We start from the raw sequence: 18051 nt of genomic DNA, 5'->3' as shown, positions 1-18051 counted from the left end.
ATTTTAAAAGGAAATACTGGGCACTGGTGAAAATGAGTTCTCCAGCAACATGATGGCTTCACTGAAAATAGGGATGTTTGGTTTCAAACATCTTGTATTAATAGACCCACACTGATTCCAGTGTTGGATTTATTGACACATCCACTCACAGCACACCTTAAAGGTGCCCCCTGAAAGCATACCAGCCATTAGTGTGTAAATTGACTGGTTTCTGCTCGCTTGCCACCAGAGACTAGTTTCTGACCCCCAAGGGTGAGGGCCTTTGCTCTCAGGAGGTTAGAAAAAAAGCCTGCTCAGGAAGATGGTGTTCACACACCCTCACACAGGATGACCTACTAATTAGAATTTGAAGGTATGGGAACTTCAAAGAAACCACCGCCTGGGAAATGCAAGTCTGACTCCACTCATAGGAGAGAAGGCAGACGCCCTTTGTCCAGAGGCTGTTGGCACCTAGATCAGCAGGAAAAGTAGCTAGTTAGGCAGGCGCGCCTCCTCCAGGCTAGAATCACCCCTAAATTGGGCTACATATAGTGGACACGACTATTCCGAGTTGGCCATCTTGGAGAGGGCAAACTTAGGAACTCTGGGACAGAGTTATGCCCACTTCCCACAGGAAGTGGTAATATAGGGGGTGTAGTGACTTCAGGAGTAGATAGCCCGTGGCTACTACCTTACACTCCCATAAAACACTCAAATAAATTCAGTATGTAGGGGAGCCCCTGGTACCAGGAAATCAGATCCTGGCGACCTGAAAAGACTATAACGGATGTGAAGAGTCACAAAGAGCAAGAATAGAAGATCAAGAAACTGACTTGGTGCCAATCCTTCCACCCTGCCTGCTGACTTCGACAATTGCATCAAAACGTGACTTGTCCTACAGCTGCCATGTCTCCAAAGCCTGGGAGACCTGCCAGCCCTTCACCCAGGAACCAAAAACTCCTGTGAAGTAGCGGACTTGCTTCCCTGTTTCCTGCAGGCACACACAGAGACTCCAAGACTCTGAAAACCTGACGCCTAAGGACACCACTGCACCCGTTTCCCCTAGACCGACTTGAAGTGGACCAACAGTGCCAACGTGGTCCCCCAGCCCTCCAGAGACCGAGTCCGCTGTGGCTTCACCCCTCGCGTTGGCTGCAGCCTGTCTGCAGGCCCCCATCGACCGCAACTGCTCTAGGTAAGAAAAACCTGACGCCTAAGGACACCGCTGCACCCCTTCATCCCAAGCCAGTGGAGAAGTGAAACAAAGGTGTCCTGAGTATTGTGAGGCTTGAGCACCCCTGTTGGTAAAGCCGGACTGGCCTCCCAGTTAAAGCCTGCAGCCTTCTAACGCAAAGGCCGATCCCCTTGGACTAACACTGGCCACCCAACTCGGATTTGCACCCCTACACCTGGCTGCCCTAGTGCCGCTGGTGGCGTTTTGCTGGTGCTGCCTTGGACCATGCCCACCACTCACCTCAAGTCCCGGAGATTGGTCCCATAAGTCACGGTCCTGTACCTGAATTCCGTACTTGGTCTTCCTCCCATAGGATAACATTGCAGCTTCTGAAAAATGCACTGTTGACTTTGAATGCAAAATAATTTCTAGTGAAAAATTTTTTTTAACTGAACCTATTGATTTTGATACCCAATATGAAGGCATTTGTTATTTTTATAAATTGGTGTGGATCTCCTTATTGATACGTGTGCATCCTTTATTGACTGTTGTGTGTATTTGCAGATGTGTAACAGTCTTCTCTGGGAATCCTAAGGCTGCTCAACCACACTACTCCCTAGAAGAGCACCTTGGGGTTAACAGAGCAAGCCCCTGTTCACTAGTAAGGGAATACCAGGACTCTTTTTGGTATATCATATAAACAGTATGCTTCCTACATGCTGTTGACAATGATTTTTGGTACACATTGCAATGCATGTATTCACATAATTATGGCATTTAAATATGATTACTGATTCCAGTGATAATGCAAATAATGGTTCTGGGCATCAATTGGGGCAGAATTAATGTGACTCGGAAGGGAACTGACCCACAGCCCCAATGTACCAAATTAGGTTCAGAAGCAACTATATGGGTTCAAACTCCGAAGCTGGGCCCTTTGCTAATGATTAGGTCCGTCCAGATGAAGAAGATAATGTACTTCTTTCTCTCCCTGACTGACTATATTCTGGCATTGCTGCAGAGGATTTTGACGCAGATATTGATGTCAAGTGATGGCTTGATGTCAAGACATATGGCTGTAGAGCACTCTCAATTAAGCCAATGGTCAAAACAGCCTCAATGTTAAATTAGTCGCTGGTGAAGCACTCAATAGGAAATGCCTTAATGTTATATACCGCACAGCTGTATAGCTCAAAATTGAGCAAGAACAAGAATGACCCAGTTTATTTGATGGGCCCCACTGGATGATCAACTATGTCTTAATCAAGGTCTGAGGGAGATGAGCAGTCTTCCTTTGTCCTACTGCTGGAGTAGGGCCCACACGAAGAAGGATCTTTACTCTTCACAGCAGGTTCCGGTTCAACCTCATTTTGCCTCCTATAGCCTTGTTTTCTGTATGAGAATTTTCCAAAATGACATTATATAAACATATTGAAATGTGTTCTGAAATCCAGGATATAGGTAGAGATAGTCCAATGTTTATGAATAGCAAAGACGATTTCATGATGGACAAGTATCCATGAAGCCACATGGGTCTGAGTGCTTTAACTTGTGTGCATTTTTTGAATGACTGCTTGCTAATTTGTGTACGTGTCTGGTTTTGTGAGTGAGCTTTAACTTTCTGCGCAGGCAGATGGTCAACAGGATTACCTTTGCTTGGGGGCAACCCAGTACAGGCGATGCCTTGATCCACACCATTGATGAAGTAGTGCAAGTCGCCCTTGGCTGTACGCATCATGCCAATCCGAGAGCCGGTGGTCAGTGAATCCAGGTCACAACCATAGTTATTGCGCATGGTGTTACCATCTTGCATTATGGCTGTACCACTGGGGAACAGAAAAATAGAAACTCTGTTAAAAAATGCACAATTAACAGTCCCCAAAAAAGAAGGAGACAAGAGATTAAGAGGAGACGGGTAAGGGCATCAGAACTTGCACAACAACTGATTGACTAGGAGTAACAGAAAGAATGGAAAAGACAAACAGATAACGAAGAATTGGAGACCTGTGTTAAGCAATTAATAAATCAAGCAAGCATCAACAAACACGCAGACAGGGAAAAAACTGCCAGTGATACTCCCAGCAACTTGGTGATAGGGATTAAAGTAGAGGGATGAGGATGTGGAAAATTAAAAGAGATAGAGTGAAAACAGCAGAATTTCCTAGTTACTGGCCTAACAATGGAGGGAAGGAAAGACAGCAGAAAATGATAGACTGAATGCAAATAATTATGGAGGGAAATAAAATAGGTGAAACCCATGCATCACTGATCCATTGTGAGGGTGAGAAAGGGCCCACTGTCTTTCAAGTTGGAGATTAGCGGGGGTGCCAAATTTGCTGTTACACTGTTATATTATGTAATTGGTATTTATATAGCGCTAAATCACTGTCAGGTCTCTTAGCGCTCGGGGGGGGGGGGGTGAAGCTGCATAGACGACAACCTGCCTTAGCAAGCAACAATACACTTACAAGAGCTTGCAGGGCAAAGTGAATAGGAACATGAGGGGATTGCTTTCAGGCCCCTACTCTATTGGAGGAGAGTCTGGGTAACCCCGGAGCTGACCTCCTATAGACAAGGTATGGAAGAGATACTTGGGATACAGGCGGGCAGACAACCTACCTTGGATTAGATACGTCAGAGAAACCTTGAGATGCATGGGGAAAGTCATGCTCTGGGATGACCCCGGGGGGCCTGCACCCTAATCTCTGAAGCTGAACTCAAACTGAGCTATGAGGATTTCAAAACTGGCACTCTCCAAGGCTCAACACTGGCTTCACTGCCAATCAGATTTGTACAGCTAAAGAACATCTATAAGGCTGAAGAGCTTTAAGCCAAAATGTAACCAAGCATGGGCAGAAAACTCTACATACAATTTAGATATGGGACCCTCCCACTGCGCACATTCACTCACAAATGAGCTAGTGCAGGCAATAACGAGGAGCTGGCCTTCCCATCCTGTGGCCTTGCAGATGAAACGGGGGTCCATGCCCTCTTTTTCTGCCCATTGTACAGCAGGCCTAGGACCAAATGGTTAATTCCCACATGCAGAAATCCAAGGACCTCACAGCAAATGGAGGCGTACAGAATCCTCAAAACAGATACTAGGGGAAACATAGTATTTACAATATCAACCTATTTATTTGCAATGTGGTATATCAGGAGTAAATATGTTTTGCTAGACGTCAATAGATGAAACCACATAGCTGCTAAATATAATACTCTTATGTAGGCAAAGAAACGCACATATTGTTAATCAATTGGGAGAACATAGATGGTTCTCCTCGTCTCCCAAAATAATTTTTTTGCGAAATGTTCTAATGTCCGTATTGGTGCCCAAATGGTGTTAATATGCCCATTCTACGCGATGATTGGGCAGAGAGAAGTATTTCTAACTAGAATGATATACAGGCTAGGGGTCAGCCATTTTACCTAGAGTGTTTTATCATTTTTAATTAACGACTGTATGTTTTCCTACATGTATTTTTATATTATTTGAATATGTGTTGGTCTTTAATGGCAGAATGCCGAAATAATGAATATGTATTAGGGATAGGACCAGCATACAAGTATTACATATGGAGACTTCAGGAACAGGACTGTGGTACATGCTACAGTTAAACTCTATTGTATAACACATAAGCATTATTACAATGTACCAAAGATCAACTGAGGTGAGTCTGTCAACATAAGGCCTGGAGGAAGAAGCGACAAAGCGGAACGTGGCTCAGCTGGAGAGTAACACAAGAAATCTGTAAACGTAACACTGTTGAGAGTGGTAGAGTTTAAGGAATAGGGATGTAAATCCAACATACAATACAATACAATACAATACAATGAGCGAGATTAAAGGGAAGAAACACCTATTGAACAAACTACACTAGACGAGGACGATGAGGAACCCAGTAAAGGAAGTGTGATGTAAATGGTGAGGCCAATCCTCGAAATCAAGGAATAGAAGCAGTGGATAAGAAAATAACACTGAAAATCTGTTTTACTGACAAACCCCGTGAGGCAAACAAGATGGAAAATAGCACAAGTGATATGTTCATCCACTCAATCCAAAGAGAGGGAAAGCAGCCCCAGATCTACACAGATAAAACAACGACAGAAGGATGAAATGAGAATGTCCTCAGAACAATTTTTGGCAACAAAACTTCTGAATGAAGAGGGATGTGTACTACAGATCTAGCAGAAAGAGACCTGTGAGACAAAGAGGGGGACAATAGTTTGACATGGACACACGCACAGCATCCCTCACCTCAACATCCAGGTGTCATAGTCAATGTCAGTCATGGTGTTTGGAAACTCCAGCTCATCTGGACGGATGGCGGTCACACCTAGAGGATGTGAAGGAATAAAAAACAGCAGTCAAATCAGGGAATTCAAGACATACTGTACCTCTCCTGGAGGATAAAATTTGCAAACCTCAAGTATGAGAGCTTCTTACCTCGGATAAAAACCTCTTCATGTGAAGCACTACACTTCTAACACAACAACAGCCCCTTCAATGAAACTCACCCGCTTCTATGGAACCAGACCAGCGATCCACCATCTTCTGAATGACAATCTCAAACAATTCACCATCTCGTAAGGGCCTGTGGCAAACAAAAGTCAGCAAAGGATATTTAGAGCTGCCAAGGTTCTAATCCTGTGTGCCTGATGTTATTTAGTAGTGTCAAAATACAAAAAGTAAACATGTCTTCTGTGGCCAATATACTCTTCCACAATTTCTGCTTCAGACCCACGCTTCCTCTCACACCCCAAATATTGCAGCTATCACTGTTCAATCCATTCCATAACCTTCCCTCAAAAAGGCCGCTAAAGAAGATTGGTAACAGCTAAAATGGAAGTGAGGCAAAAGAGCATGCGGACGTGGACAGATTCTCTGGTTTTGACACCATAAAGGCTCACAGCTTATGTATTGTATCCAACTTGCAAACCACTCTTGGATACTGAGCAGTTGTTTACTTTGAATCCCCAGTAAAAGATGCTAAAAGATGTATCACTTAAAATATCTAGTTTAAGATCAGTGCGCAATTTGGGGGACCAAGACTTATTTTTCACCATCAGACTTTAACTCCCAGCAACAGAGACAATGGCAGAAAAAGGAAGGAGTAAGAGAGTGTTTGAAAAACAGTGAGAAGGGCAGAAGGCAGATGAAAAACCTACACGAGTGGGAAACAAGGACACTAAGTTTATATAATGGAGTGGCATTTGTGAACTCATAAAACCCCTCCCCCCGTTATTATTATTAGCACTGCTTAAGATATTAGTTACGCTGAATACATTTACACGGTGCATCAGAGAGTATATTATGTATCTTGCGCGAATGTCGTGAGGGGGAACGGCTTACCTTTCCCGCATTTGTCTTTGCTTCCTGCTTCTGCTAGACGCCGTGAGGGGAACGGGCGGGCTTTCCCGCACCTTCCTCTGCTCCTGGTTTTCGCCAGACGTCGTTAGGGGAACGGCAGGGGCGCTCCAGGAACACGCCAGAGGACTACGTGTCCCAGCAGCCCCCAGAGCCTTTAACGCGGTATTTGTGGTGCCATTTAAACCCGAGGTGACCCGCGGGACGCGCACAGGCGGCGTCCAGGCAAAGCCCGGGCTAAGGGCGGGCCGTCTGTGGCCGTCCAGGGCCGAAGGAGGCCAGGCAGGGCCACGGGATTAACATCTATTCTCTGGATCATGTAAAATAGTGCCTGAGATTTGAATAGCGGGACTGGAAGAACTTAGTGTACTATTTGGTACTGGCAACAGCCTGTTGAATGTTATATATACCTATATTACCCTTGTAGGCCTCATAATTGTTCAGCATTATTTTCCTGGTGTAAAGCTACTGTCTTGCGGGGGCATATTTAGAATGGCAAAACAAAAGGATGGTATAGGGAAGGGGGTAGTCGGCACCCTGGACGTCTTCCTAATAAGAGCTGAATCAGCCATAATTCATGAAATAAAACAAACAGAGCGCAGATTGTCTTTAGATTCTCAAATGCTCCAAAGCTGCCATATCAGCTTGGTTAATGGAGGCTTACAAAGTAATGGGTGTGTTGTATCACTGACTAAGTCACCTAGTATTCAGGAGATTTTAGATTCTTTAGACTCTTCTCCTGCTCCCAACGATAAACTTAGCGTAGTTACAAGGGCACAAAAACAAAGCAAATAAATGGAAGGCGTCCTGCCCAGACTGCTAAAAAACGAAAGGGTCATGTACAAACAAACAAAAAACGGAAACAGACCCAGAATATATCCTAGCCTCAGGCAAGGAAGGTTATACCAGAGGCTACAGAACTTTTATCTGAGCCTGAGGTAAGTCAAGATATAGTTGTGGAAGATATACCATCCACACCGACATCATCAACTACAGAACAGAGCTTGCAAGGGAGTTTTTGGACTAAATTGGAAGTGGTAATTTGCACTCATTTAAAACCTGTACTCCATAAATTGACGAATATTGAAAATAGACTATCGTGCCCAGAGAATCAATATTCCAGTGTCGGCGTGTCATACCCTGAAATAAGACCTAGCCTGAATAAGCCCAAGGGAAAATCTGGTAGCATGGGCATAGATACACCAGATCCCTTGGGGAAAATTTAATACATGATGGCAACTCGAGTGGGAATTTAGGTAATGCGAGTCCCCACTTAAATACCATATCGATAACTCCAGATGGCCAGACTAAGGATGGTCCTCAGGTTCCAAACCTCCCAAGTATTAACAAATCCCAAGGGGAGCGAAATATTAAAAATAAGGGTATACTAAACACAGCTACAGTTGAGGAACACTATTCACGCCATCTGCCTTATAATGGCCCAGATTCGATCCTTAATCTGCCCTGACAAACTACACCCTATATTGTTGTTTTAGCAAATGCCCCCCCTCTAGCTCCTGGAGAGAGTGAAGATTGGTCCTCTTTGAGGAATAAATCCTTACATCTTGTAAATGCCAAGACTGATATAAATCAAAATCTCTTATTCTCAGAACTTAAGATGGCGCGTAGGGTTGGCCCTGCTGAGAAAACAATGGAGGGAGATTGTATTGTCCTGACCTTTAGGCCTCACGTTTGGTAAGAGCTATAATCGACAGGGTGAATGGTCAAGATATGGATAAGTCTATGGTCTTGATACTACCCTTGGGGTTATTCTATCGTCCTCCATTATGGAGATCAAGCAGAACAGAAATTGAGTCCCAAATAAGACCAAAACCAAAACCACAGTTTCCTCCATGGTACCACATAAATCGTTTCGACCCGCTAAACACTTTGTTGGAAGTTGATTGACTACACTTAGAGAATGTTAATTAAAATATTCTTACAGAAATAATCTCTCCTGATTCCTTGGGCACAAAATGGTGATTTGCAGTTGTCCTGTGACATTATTAATAAACTCCGGGGTCTAATAAAAGATAGTGGGGAGAAACAGAATATGACCCAAGCCAAAAATATAGTGGAAGAGAATAAGCCCAATAAACCCCCTGGCTTAGCTAATAGCCAGTAGGATAGCTATACTCTCCGCTTAATATCGTGGAATGTAGCGGACATATCGCGTACATTATCGGATGAGGTTTGGAGAGAGTATATTAAACGCTTCCACATTACCTGTCTTCAAGAAACCTGGAGCAGAAAGGATCTTTTTTTAGATGGCTATAACTCACTGGTTGTTCGGGCAGAACCGTCCCTTTTTGGGAGGGCAAAGGGGTGTTTAATGACCTCAATTTCAATATGGATATGTCTTTAAAGATAGAAAAAATATTTACTTCTACCTGGTATCAACTGACTTTGTGTACTAATTTGGTTGTTGTGCCTTTGCTTCTAATTAATTGGTACTACAATATCTTTGATACCCATTCCTCTGTTATCATCGACTCCCTGCAGGTGGAAATTAATGAAGTGGCTGAGAACATTTCTCCCTTGTGTATCATGTGGCTAGGAGATTTCAATTGTACCGTATGTCAATATAGTGGGAGTCAAGCTTGTGGGCTATTTGATACTAATGAACAACCCCTGGCACATTTCAAGCACACTATACAGGGCGACGCACTAAATAACATCATTGTGAAAAATTATCTTTGTATACTTGACACCCTGACTAATATATCAACGGTACCCATTCCAACATTTCAGGGGGCAGGGGGGTGTATGTGTGTAATAGATTTCATGTTCAGTTCCAGTAGATATGTTCATCTTGTCGAAAATTTCAGGGTAGAACCAAACCCTGCCAGCGATCACAACCCCCTTGTTCTATCTCTGAGTACTGAGGTTTCAAGGACAAGGCCCCTAGAACAACCAATAATATATAACCATAACCAAGGGATTAGAATAAAATGGGACAAGACTGATCCTAAAAAAATGGAGGAAAAGATCCTCAAAGCAAATCAATCGCAAATGATGATTTGTCAAACGGCCACTTCTGACCCAGAATTTTGAAACTCTCTGTAAAAGTGTAGCCATAAATCTGCTTAAATCTGCCAGGAAAGGTATTATCCCAGATATGAAATGGTTTAACGTTGAATGCTCCACAGCGCAAACAACGTTGAGGAAGGCACTCCATGTGGTTCCTCGGGATAAAGAAATGGTTAGGAATGCAAGACAAACTTATAAAAAGGCTATTGACAAGTGGAAGAATTGAAGAAGCAGGCTTGGGACGACCTTGAGAAAGCCAGTGATATGAGAGATAGCAGATTATTTTGGGAGGTCATAAATCATCCCCGTTTTATTAATGAAGATAGGTCTATGGTTTGGTACATAACCGGGGAGGTTTGGGAAGCCCACTATTCAAAGTTTTTTAACCCAAAGGGCATCCTATTATCAAATGAACGTAAAGAGAATGTCCCTTTTAATATCTAGACTGCAAGGCAGCTTAGTTTATCGCTCTCTTTTCTTTGGAGGAAGTGGAAGAGGCTCTAAGAAAAGGTATTGCTTTCAAGGCGGCGGGGCCCGATGCGGTTCCCTTGGATTTATTTAAAAATAACCCCCAAGTTTCGGCACTTCTCCTGTTAAATGTTTTCAAAGCGACTATTGTGGGACGCATTCCATTATCTTGGAAAGAGGCAGTCATCGTGCCCATTTTTAAAAAGGTAAATAAAAGTGACCCCTGTTGTTATAGACCAATCTCCCTAATAGATGCCTCTTGTAAACTATTGGGGAGAGTAATATTAGCACGCTTGGAGACATGGGCGAATGCCTCTGGCATTATTGTGGACTCTCAATATGTCTTTAGGAGATGCAGGGGGACTGCGGAACAGTGTCTCAACGTGTCGATGATTATGGGTAAGTACATAAAGGCCAAGGGTGTTTCAATTCACTTGGCCTTTATGGACTTATCCAATGCATTTGACACTGTATGCAGGGGAAAACTCTGATTGTTAATGGAGTCTATGGGATTCGAGGAGCCACTTGTCACCCTGCTGCGTAGACTGCATGCTGCGACTTCCGTAGCTGTATGATATGGCCCAGGTGGTGAAAAAACCGGGAAAATTGCCTCATCTGAAGGTGTCCGTCAGGGCTGCATCTTGGCACCCTTCTTGTTTTTATTACACACAAATGGTTTAGAACAGTTTTTATTGCAAAAAGGCTTAGATTTTCCGAAAATAAATGGCAATTACGTACCTCTATTGTCATATGCGGACGATACCGTGCTGATGACATTAACAGCAAATAGTATGCAAAAATGTCTGAATGCTTTTAATGAATTTATTTTGGGACTAGATCGTAGGGTGAATTTTATTAAATCATTTGCAATGGTCTGTGGTTCAAGTAGAACTAAAACTTGTAAATATATTGTGGACAATATGGTTATTGAGAAAGTTACAAACTGTAATTATTTAGGAACTCTTTTTAATAAAACTTTAAACTGGGACATTTGATAACGACCCGGTTCCAAAAAAACAAATAGATCAGTAGAGGTCCTTTTCCGCTTCGCTAGTAAACTTGGTCAAAAGCCAATTGCAGAATTGATGACCTTGTACAAATCCAAATGTTTGCCAGTGGCGACTTATAGGGCAGGGGTATGGGGATACCACAAATGCGAAAAAATACTAATTATGGAGAACACATTTTTAAAACAACTTATCTATTCCTAACAGTTCTCCAAACATTTTCTGTCATTCGGAGGTGGGTCTATATTTTGTGAGTGACAGAATTCATGTGTCCCCCTTGCTCCTCTGGGGAAAAATATGGACCTCTGAGGATTTGTCGTTTTCAAAAGAAATTTTAAAGGATTGCATGAATCTCGACAAGGCCATGACGATACCTTGGTTACGTTATGTGAAGGAAACCTTTTATAAAATAGGCCTAGAAAATTTTTATGAAAATCCTGATTCTATTAATCCGGACATGAAGGTGGTCATCAAGAACGCCTATCATACTGCTATAGGATTGTTTAGACAAGATAAACACACATCTGATCAAGCGGTTATATTACAGCATCAGTTTTACTTGTCCTTCTCTACACACATGCAATGGCGTTTTTATCTGACCAGGTTACAGTTAAAAGCACTGCACTTTCTGGCTGCTTTCCCCAAGCAAAAGGGTTGGTGTGAGAGGCTCCCCCTTGCCCCTGTAATAATTTAGCGTAATAATGTAGCCCAACAATGCACAGTGCAATTTGTACTCTTTTTTTCACTTTATAAAGCCCCAAGAGATTGTTTTATTAAACCTCTCTTGAGGGATATTCGACCTTGTACATATATGGAAGGCTTTGAGTACCTACGATCGTTAGCAACCGCTGCTATATGTAGTTCTATGCTTAGCTTTATTAGATCTGCCCTTTTAATAAGGAATCATTATGAATTATGAACTTATTTTATTGATTTTATGTATGTTTCAGATGTGATATATTGTGTATTGTGTATTTGTCCATGAATTCTTCTTGTGAATATGAAATAGGATTAGAGATTTGTATATGTGAAATGTACCTCAATGCACTGCACTTTGTAGTTTTTATAATAGGCAGGGGGATGGTGTGAGAGGCTATACCCCTGCTTATCTAATAATAATTTCGCCCAATAACGCATAGTGATATGATTTTTTGTATATTGCCCATTGTCCATGAATTTTGGAAATTGAAATACCTTTTGTGATTTGTATGTATAATATTTGATGTTTAATAGTATACTTTTATGATTCTTTTTTAATCGAATAAAGTCATTTGAACTGTATCTCCCCCAAATAGCTCTATGGTCCATTCTGGTCAATACTAGGCTGGTTCCGAAATTTCATTTACACTGGTGTAATTCACGTATTTTGGTGAACTTTGTGTTATACCTGTTAAGAAGAGTTCCTGAAATGATACCATAATTCCACTTTGCATAATTACGCAGCATCTGTGGTAAAAGTTTACAGAGAACTTGCCATTGCAGTAAAACTTTAACCAGAACATTGGGGAACAGCATAACACACGTAGCTGTTGTTTGCAGTGGTTTTGCCACGTTGCAGTATTCTTCAGCGTTAAATGCACCATCGCATCAAAATCTGACATTTCATGCTGCAAACTCTTGTATTTCATTTAATTATGAGAAAATTCATGTAAATTTGCTGAAACTTGGCATAATTACGCAAAAGCAAATTATGTGATGTCAGACACCCCTATTCTAGACATGCTTCAAAAACTTCAGTTTATAGGGCATGTTACTGTGGTGCTTTCAAGGGGAGTTTTACGAAAATAAGGAGTAGTTTCTGTCCTGTAACTCCAGTTCTGTAGTAGGGGTATCTCTGTTATAGTCATAATCTAGTGAATAGTCCCGCCCATGTGCGCGGACCCCGGAGCAATCAAAAATAATCTCTTAAGCTGTCAAAACATGCAGACCTGCATAGACACTTAAGAGAGAATTTAAAGACAGATAATGCAGCCTATATCCACAGGCTATACTGTCCAATACTTCAACTGGAAATTCCACCAAAAACCACAACAGCACAGCCTGTCCAGGGTTTTCCACAGAGAAAAACCTTGCTTTGAACAGCAAAACCCTCTGGAATGATAGAGAGGAAGGAGTGGACAGACAAGCCCCATAGGCTGCCATTATGTGGCTCAAAACAGGATACTGTGCCTTTAAGAGAACTTCCCAGAAGCCTCACAGTATCCCAGAATGCAGTGCAGGTCCCTTTCACCTTCAGTTCTTTTTGAAGGCGTAACACGCCAGACCTGTAGCATTCCTTACATGAATATCTCTCTCCACCGGGGAGGAGGGCGGGCGCTTATGACTATAACAGAGATACCCCTACTACAGAACTGGAGTTACAGGACAGAAACTATTCCTTCTGTAGTAGGGGATCTCTGTGTATAGTCATAATCTAGTGAATAGAATGGCAAGCCCATCCCCACACCAAAGCGGCGGTGGAGAAACGAGAAATAACACCACTATTGTGCGAACAAATTTCGCAGCGAAGCCTGCCCAACCTGAGCATCTGCCCTGGTATCAGTGTCCAGACAGTAATGCTAAGCCAAGGTATGGACCGTCTTCCAAGTGGCGGCCATGCAGATTTCTGCAATCGGAACATTAAGCAGCAAAGCAGTCGCGGCAGCTTTGCCCCTGGTGGAATGAGCCTTAGGTTTACCTCCTAAGGTCGTATTAGTCTGTTGGTAACACAATAGTGTACAGGACACAATCCACCTAGAGATGGACTGTCTTGAGGTAGCAAAACCGGTCCAGACTGATTCATAATTGTCAAACAATTGATCTGAACCACGAATATCTCTGGTTGTAGCCAGATAAAATTCCAACACCCTCCTAACATCCAGGGAATGTAGGGACCTTCCCGCTGGAGATGCCGGATTCTGAACAAACGTAGACAAAGTTATTGTCTGATTGACATGAAAACCAGAAAGAACCATAGGAAGACATTTAGGGTGAGTATGCGTAACAACCTCAGCAGCATGAAATACAGTATAAGGTCCTTGGCAACACAACGCCTGAATACCACTCCCCCTGCGGGCCGATGCGATGGCCACGAGGAACGCCGCCTTCCAGGACAGATGCTGCAACGAAGCCCTATGAATAGGTTCAAAAGGCTCCTACATCAATCTGGACAGCACCACATTCAATTCCCATGAAGGCGAAGGAAGCCAGACAGGAGGGAATGCTTTCTTCCAGCCTTCCAAAAAGCTTTGATCACAGGGATCTGGAAGAAGGAAGTCTGAAGGGCATTTCCTGTAGGCAGTCAGCGCAGCAATATGAACCGTAATGGAGTAGACATTAAGGCCCGACTGCGCCAGGCGTAGAAGATACAGAAGGAAGACATATTCCTTACACGTCGACAGGGCATGGTCCCTGGACTTGCACCAGATGCAAAAACTTCTTCCACTATTAAGCAGAAGAAGTCCTAGCGGAAGGATGCTTAGCCTCCTTCAGTATGTCCATACAAACTTTTGGTAGATTCAAATGGCCATATCACACTATCTCAGGAGCCATGCAGCCAAACTCAAAGACGAGAGGTTGGGGTGCAACGTCTGCCCCCTGAAATTTGCGAGAAGGTCCGGCCTGCAAGGCCTCCGTATGAGAGGACGGAGAGACCGGCGAAGCAGGTCCTTGAACCACCACCGTCTGGGCCATTCCGGGGCAATCAGGATCATCCGCGCCCTGGACTGGGACAGCTTGATGAACACCGCCGGAATCAAGGGAAAGGGTGGAAAAGCGTACAGAAAGCTGTTCGACCAGTTAATCCAGAACGCATTCCCCAGCTTCCCCACAGGCAGTACCTGGAGGCGAAGTCTCGGCATTCGCCGAAGACTTCTCCTAGTACTTCGTCGTTTATGACCCACTCATGGCTTTCCTGAATCAGTCTGCTCAGCACGCCTGCCTGAGCATTCTGCACACCTGGCAGATGGGTAGCCGTTAGAGTCAGTCGCCAGATCGCCCGCGCCTCCTGCGACAGAGTGCGCGATCTCGAACCCCCCTGCTTGTTGAGGTAATACATTGTGGTCAAATTGTCCATCTGTACAAGCAGAGAGTTGGTCTGGAAGGACGGAAGAAACGCCTTCAATGCCAAGGGAACAGCTCTGAGTTCCCAGAAAATGATGTGATACGTGGACTCCATCGGGGACCACGTTCCTTGTATCTGCAAGTCTCCGGAAAGCGCCCCCCCAGCCGTGGGGAGACGCATCCGTCACGACAGTCTGTGTGGAAATGTCCTTGTGAAAGGGAACCCCTCTTAGGAGATTCTCCGCTGAACACTACCACTTCAGAGACTGAAGAGCACGCAGAGACAGTCGTATCTTGTCGCCCAAGGATCCTTTCCTCTAATCCCACTGATCCTCCAAGCACTCCTGCAAAGGTCTCATGAGCAGCCGTGCGTGTGGCGTGAGGAACATACAAGAGGCCACCGACCCCAGTAGAGAAGACACCGTCTCCACTACCATAGATGGGGCGGACACAAGAGCCTGAGCCTTCCCAAGGGGAGATAATCGACTCTCCACCGAAGGAGACACGCTTGCTGACAGCGTATTGACGGAGGCTCCCAAGTACTGTATGCACTGGACCGGAATGGGGACAGACTCGGACATGTTGATGTGCAACCCCCGCTCGTTCCAGAGAACGCACGTCCTCCTGAAGTGCGCCTGAGCTTCCGAGAAGGAGGAGGCCCTGATCAACCAATCGTCCAGGCACGGTTAGAGAAGCCACCTCGTTTTTCCACAGGCGTGCAGCTACCACTGCCATGCACTTCGAGAATAGTCTGGGCGCAGACTTCAGCCCGACTGGTAGTACTGTGTACTGATAATGATGGGCGCAGACCTGGAATCGCAGGAACTTCCTGTGTGCAATGAGCACATGGGAGTATGCATCCCGTAGATCTATGGCACCAAGCCAATCTCCCTGTTGCAGCAGAGCATAAACCTGATGCAACGACAGCCTGCGAAACTCCTCTACTGCGAATCCACTTGTTTGCTTGTCGCAAATCCAGAATGGGCCGGAACTCGTTCCTGTCCTTCTCATGAACCAGAAGAACCAGGAGTACAGACCTCTCCTCTTTTGAGACAGAGGTACGTCCTCTATCGCCCTTGTCCTAGACAGGATAACGGCCTCTGCTTAGAGCTCGCACCGCTGAAACCGCGAGCCGACCGGAGGAAGTGCTGGAGGAGGGCCGATGAACCGAAGACTGACTTAGACCCAGCCGGCCTTTGTTCGCCGAGGAGCCACAAGTTCTCCCGCGTATGCACGCAATATACTTGTAAAGCATTAAATGGCGGCCCGGGACCACCGGCAAATGCTGGGAGGAAAACCGCCGCTAGAAAGGGCAGAAGACCTCAGGCCGTTCTCCATGCCCCAAACATACAGCCGTCCAAAAGTCTCCGATTCAGACTTCATGCGGGCCACCCACTACTCTCATGGCAACCCAAGGGTTGCCCAAAGAACGGGAGAGTAGAAGCACACTGCTGAGCCGCAGGCTGCAGAGACGTCAGGCAAATACAAGCATGGCAATGTAGGACAAACCCACAACACCTGGGGGTCGGCAGGAGAGAAAAACTTCGCTCCGACACCGATGCCTAGATCCGAAACTATCAGGCCCATTAGACCACCTCCTGTAAGGCTTCCCTCCTGTCTCTCGGCAGAGGAACCACAAAGCGGTGAAGAAACCCCCCCCCCCCCCCCCCCCCCCACAGAGGGACCTCACATCAACGGTCCAACAACCGCGGGCCACAGCGCGAGGCCTACATGCCGCCACCCCTGCGACCAAGTCAGGAGCACGGTCGGAGCCAGAACCTCCCGCCAGGCGGTAGTGGACGAAAGGTAGGTCCCGCCAACCAGTAAAGAGTCGGAGAGGGACTCCCCGTACTCATGGCAGACGCATCCCTGGCATCAAGGCACGGAGGTTCGCAGACTGAGGGGCAAAAGGCCCCGGGGTGGTGGACGGAAGAGGGAACCGAGGGGATTCTGAAACATCCCCGGTGGTCTCACCAGTAGTGGTTGAGCAGGAGGCGACCTAGCAGACGTGCAGGCATGCAAGCACTCCAAACTAAGCAAAAGGACAAACGTCCCTCGTGTACACGTGGTGAGTAACCACAAACTCCCCATCAGAAGGGCTCCTCGACGCTGATCAACTGCTCTGCGTCGTGAGTGGAAGGTGCCGGGAACACAAAGTCCCCTCTACGACGGGAGGCTCACCAAGGAGCGAGGCCTGGAACCAGACCCAGGCGTCAAGAGCCGGCAGTACTCTGCGGCTGTAACCCATGACGCCGACCTCACTACGACGTCCCCATCACTAGGACAGTGACTGGCTCTATGACAACCAACACTCAGACGTCAAAATGTCACTAGGTGTCAACCAAGGAGACGCCGAGCCATCCCGAACGGTGACGTCCCGACCCAACGGAAGAGGGCAGAGCCCAAGTGACCAATGCCCCAAAAGAGCATCACTGCTCCATGACGTTGAGCCTCACCGCTCCATGACGTCTAGCCTCACTGTCCCATGACGTCGAGCATCCCTGCTCCATGACGTCGAGCATCACCGCTCCATGACGTCGAGCATCACCGCTCCATGACGTCGAGCAACACTGCTCCATGACGTCGAGGCACCCCATGACGTCGGGGAACCCCATGACGTCGAGGTACTCCATGACATAGAGACACTCCATGACGTCGACGTCGAGACACTCCATGACGTCGACGTCAAGACACTCCATGACGTCGACGTCGAGGTAATCCATGACGTCGACGTCGAGACACTCCATGACGTCGACGTCGAGACACTCCATGCTCGAGGCCCTTCATGACGTCGAGGCACCTCATGACGTCGAGGCACCTCATGACGTCGACGTCGAGGTAATCCATGACGTCGACGTCGAGGTAATCCATGACGTCGACGTCGAGGTAATCCATGACGTCGACGTCGAGGTAATCCACGACGTCGACGTCGAGGTAATCCATGACGTCGATGTCGAGGTAATCCATGACGTCGACGTCGAGGT

The 18051-nt window shown here is 45.6% G+C and overlaps 1 protein-coding gene across 2 annotated transcripts in view; it reads right to left on the bottom strand.

The window, feature by feature from the left end:
• Positions 1–18051, bottom strand: part of NEURL4 (neuralized E3 ubiquitin protein ligase 4) — a 165120-nt gene that overhangs the window by 93626 nt on the left and 53443 nt on the right. For both annotated transcript variants that reach the window (XM_086946091.1, XM_086946092.1), the window contains exons 13-15: positions 5672–5748; positions 5412–5490; positions 2804–2979 (exon numbers count right to left, since the gene is read on the bottom strand). In XM_086946091.1, the coding sequence (XP_086802217.1) occupies positions 2804–2979; positions 5412–5490; positions 5672–5748 (332 nt within the window). The remainder of the gene's footprint in view (positions 1–2803; positions 2980–5411; positions 5491–5671; positions 5749–18051) is intronic.

Source organism: Lissotriton vulgaris, chromosome 12, assembly GCF_964263255.1.
Source record: "Lissotriton vulgaris chromosome 12, aLisVul1.2, whole genome shotgun sequence".
Lineage (NCBI taxonomy): Eukaryota > Metazoa > Chordata > Amphibia > Caudata > Salamandridae > Lissotriton > Lissotriton vulgaris.
This window is presented reverse-complemented; position numbering and strand designations above follow the sequence as displayed.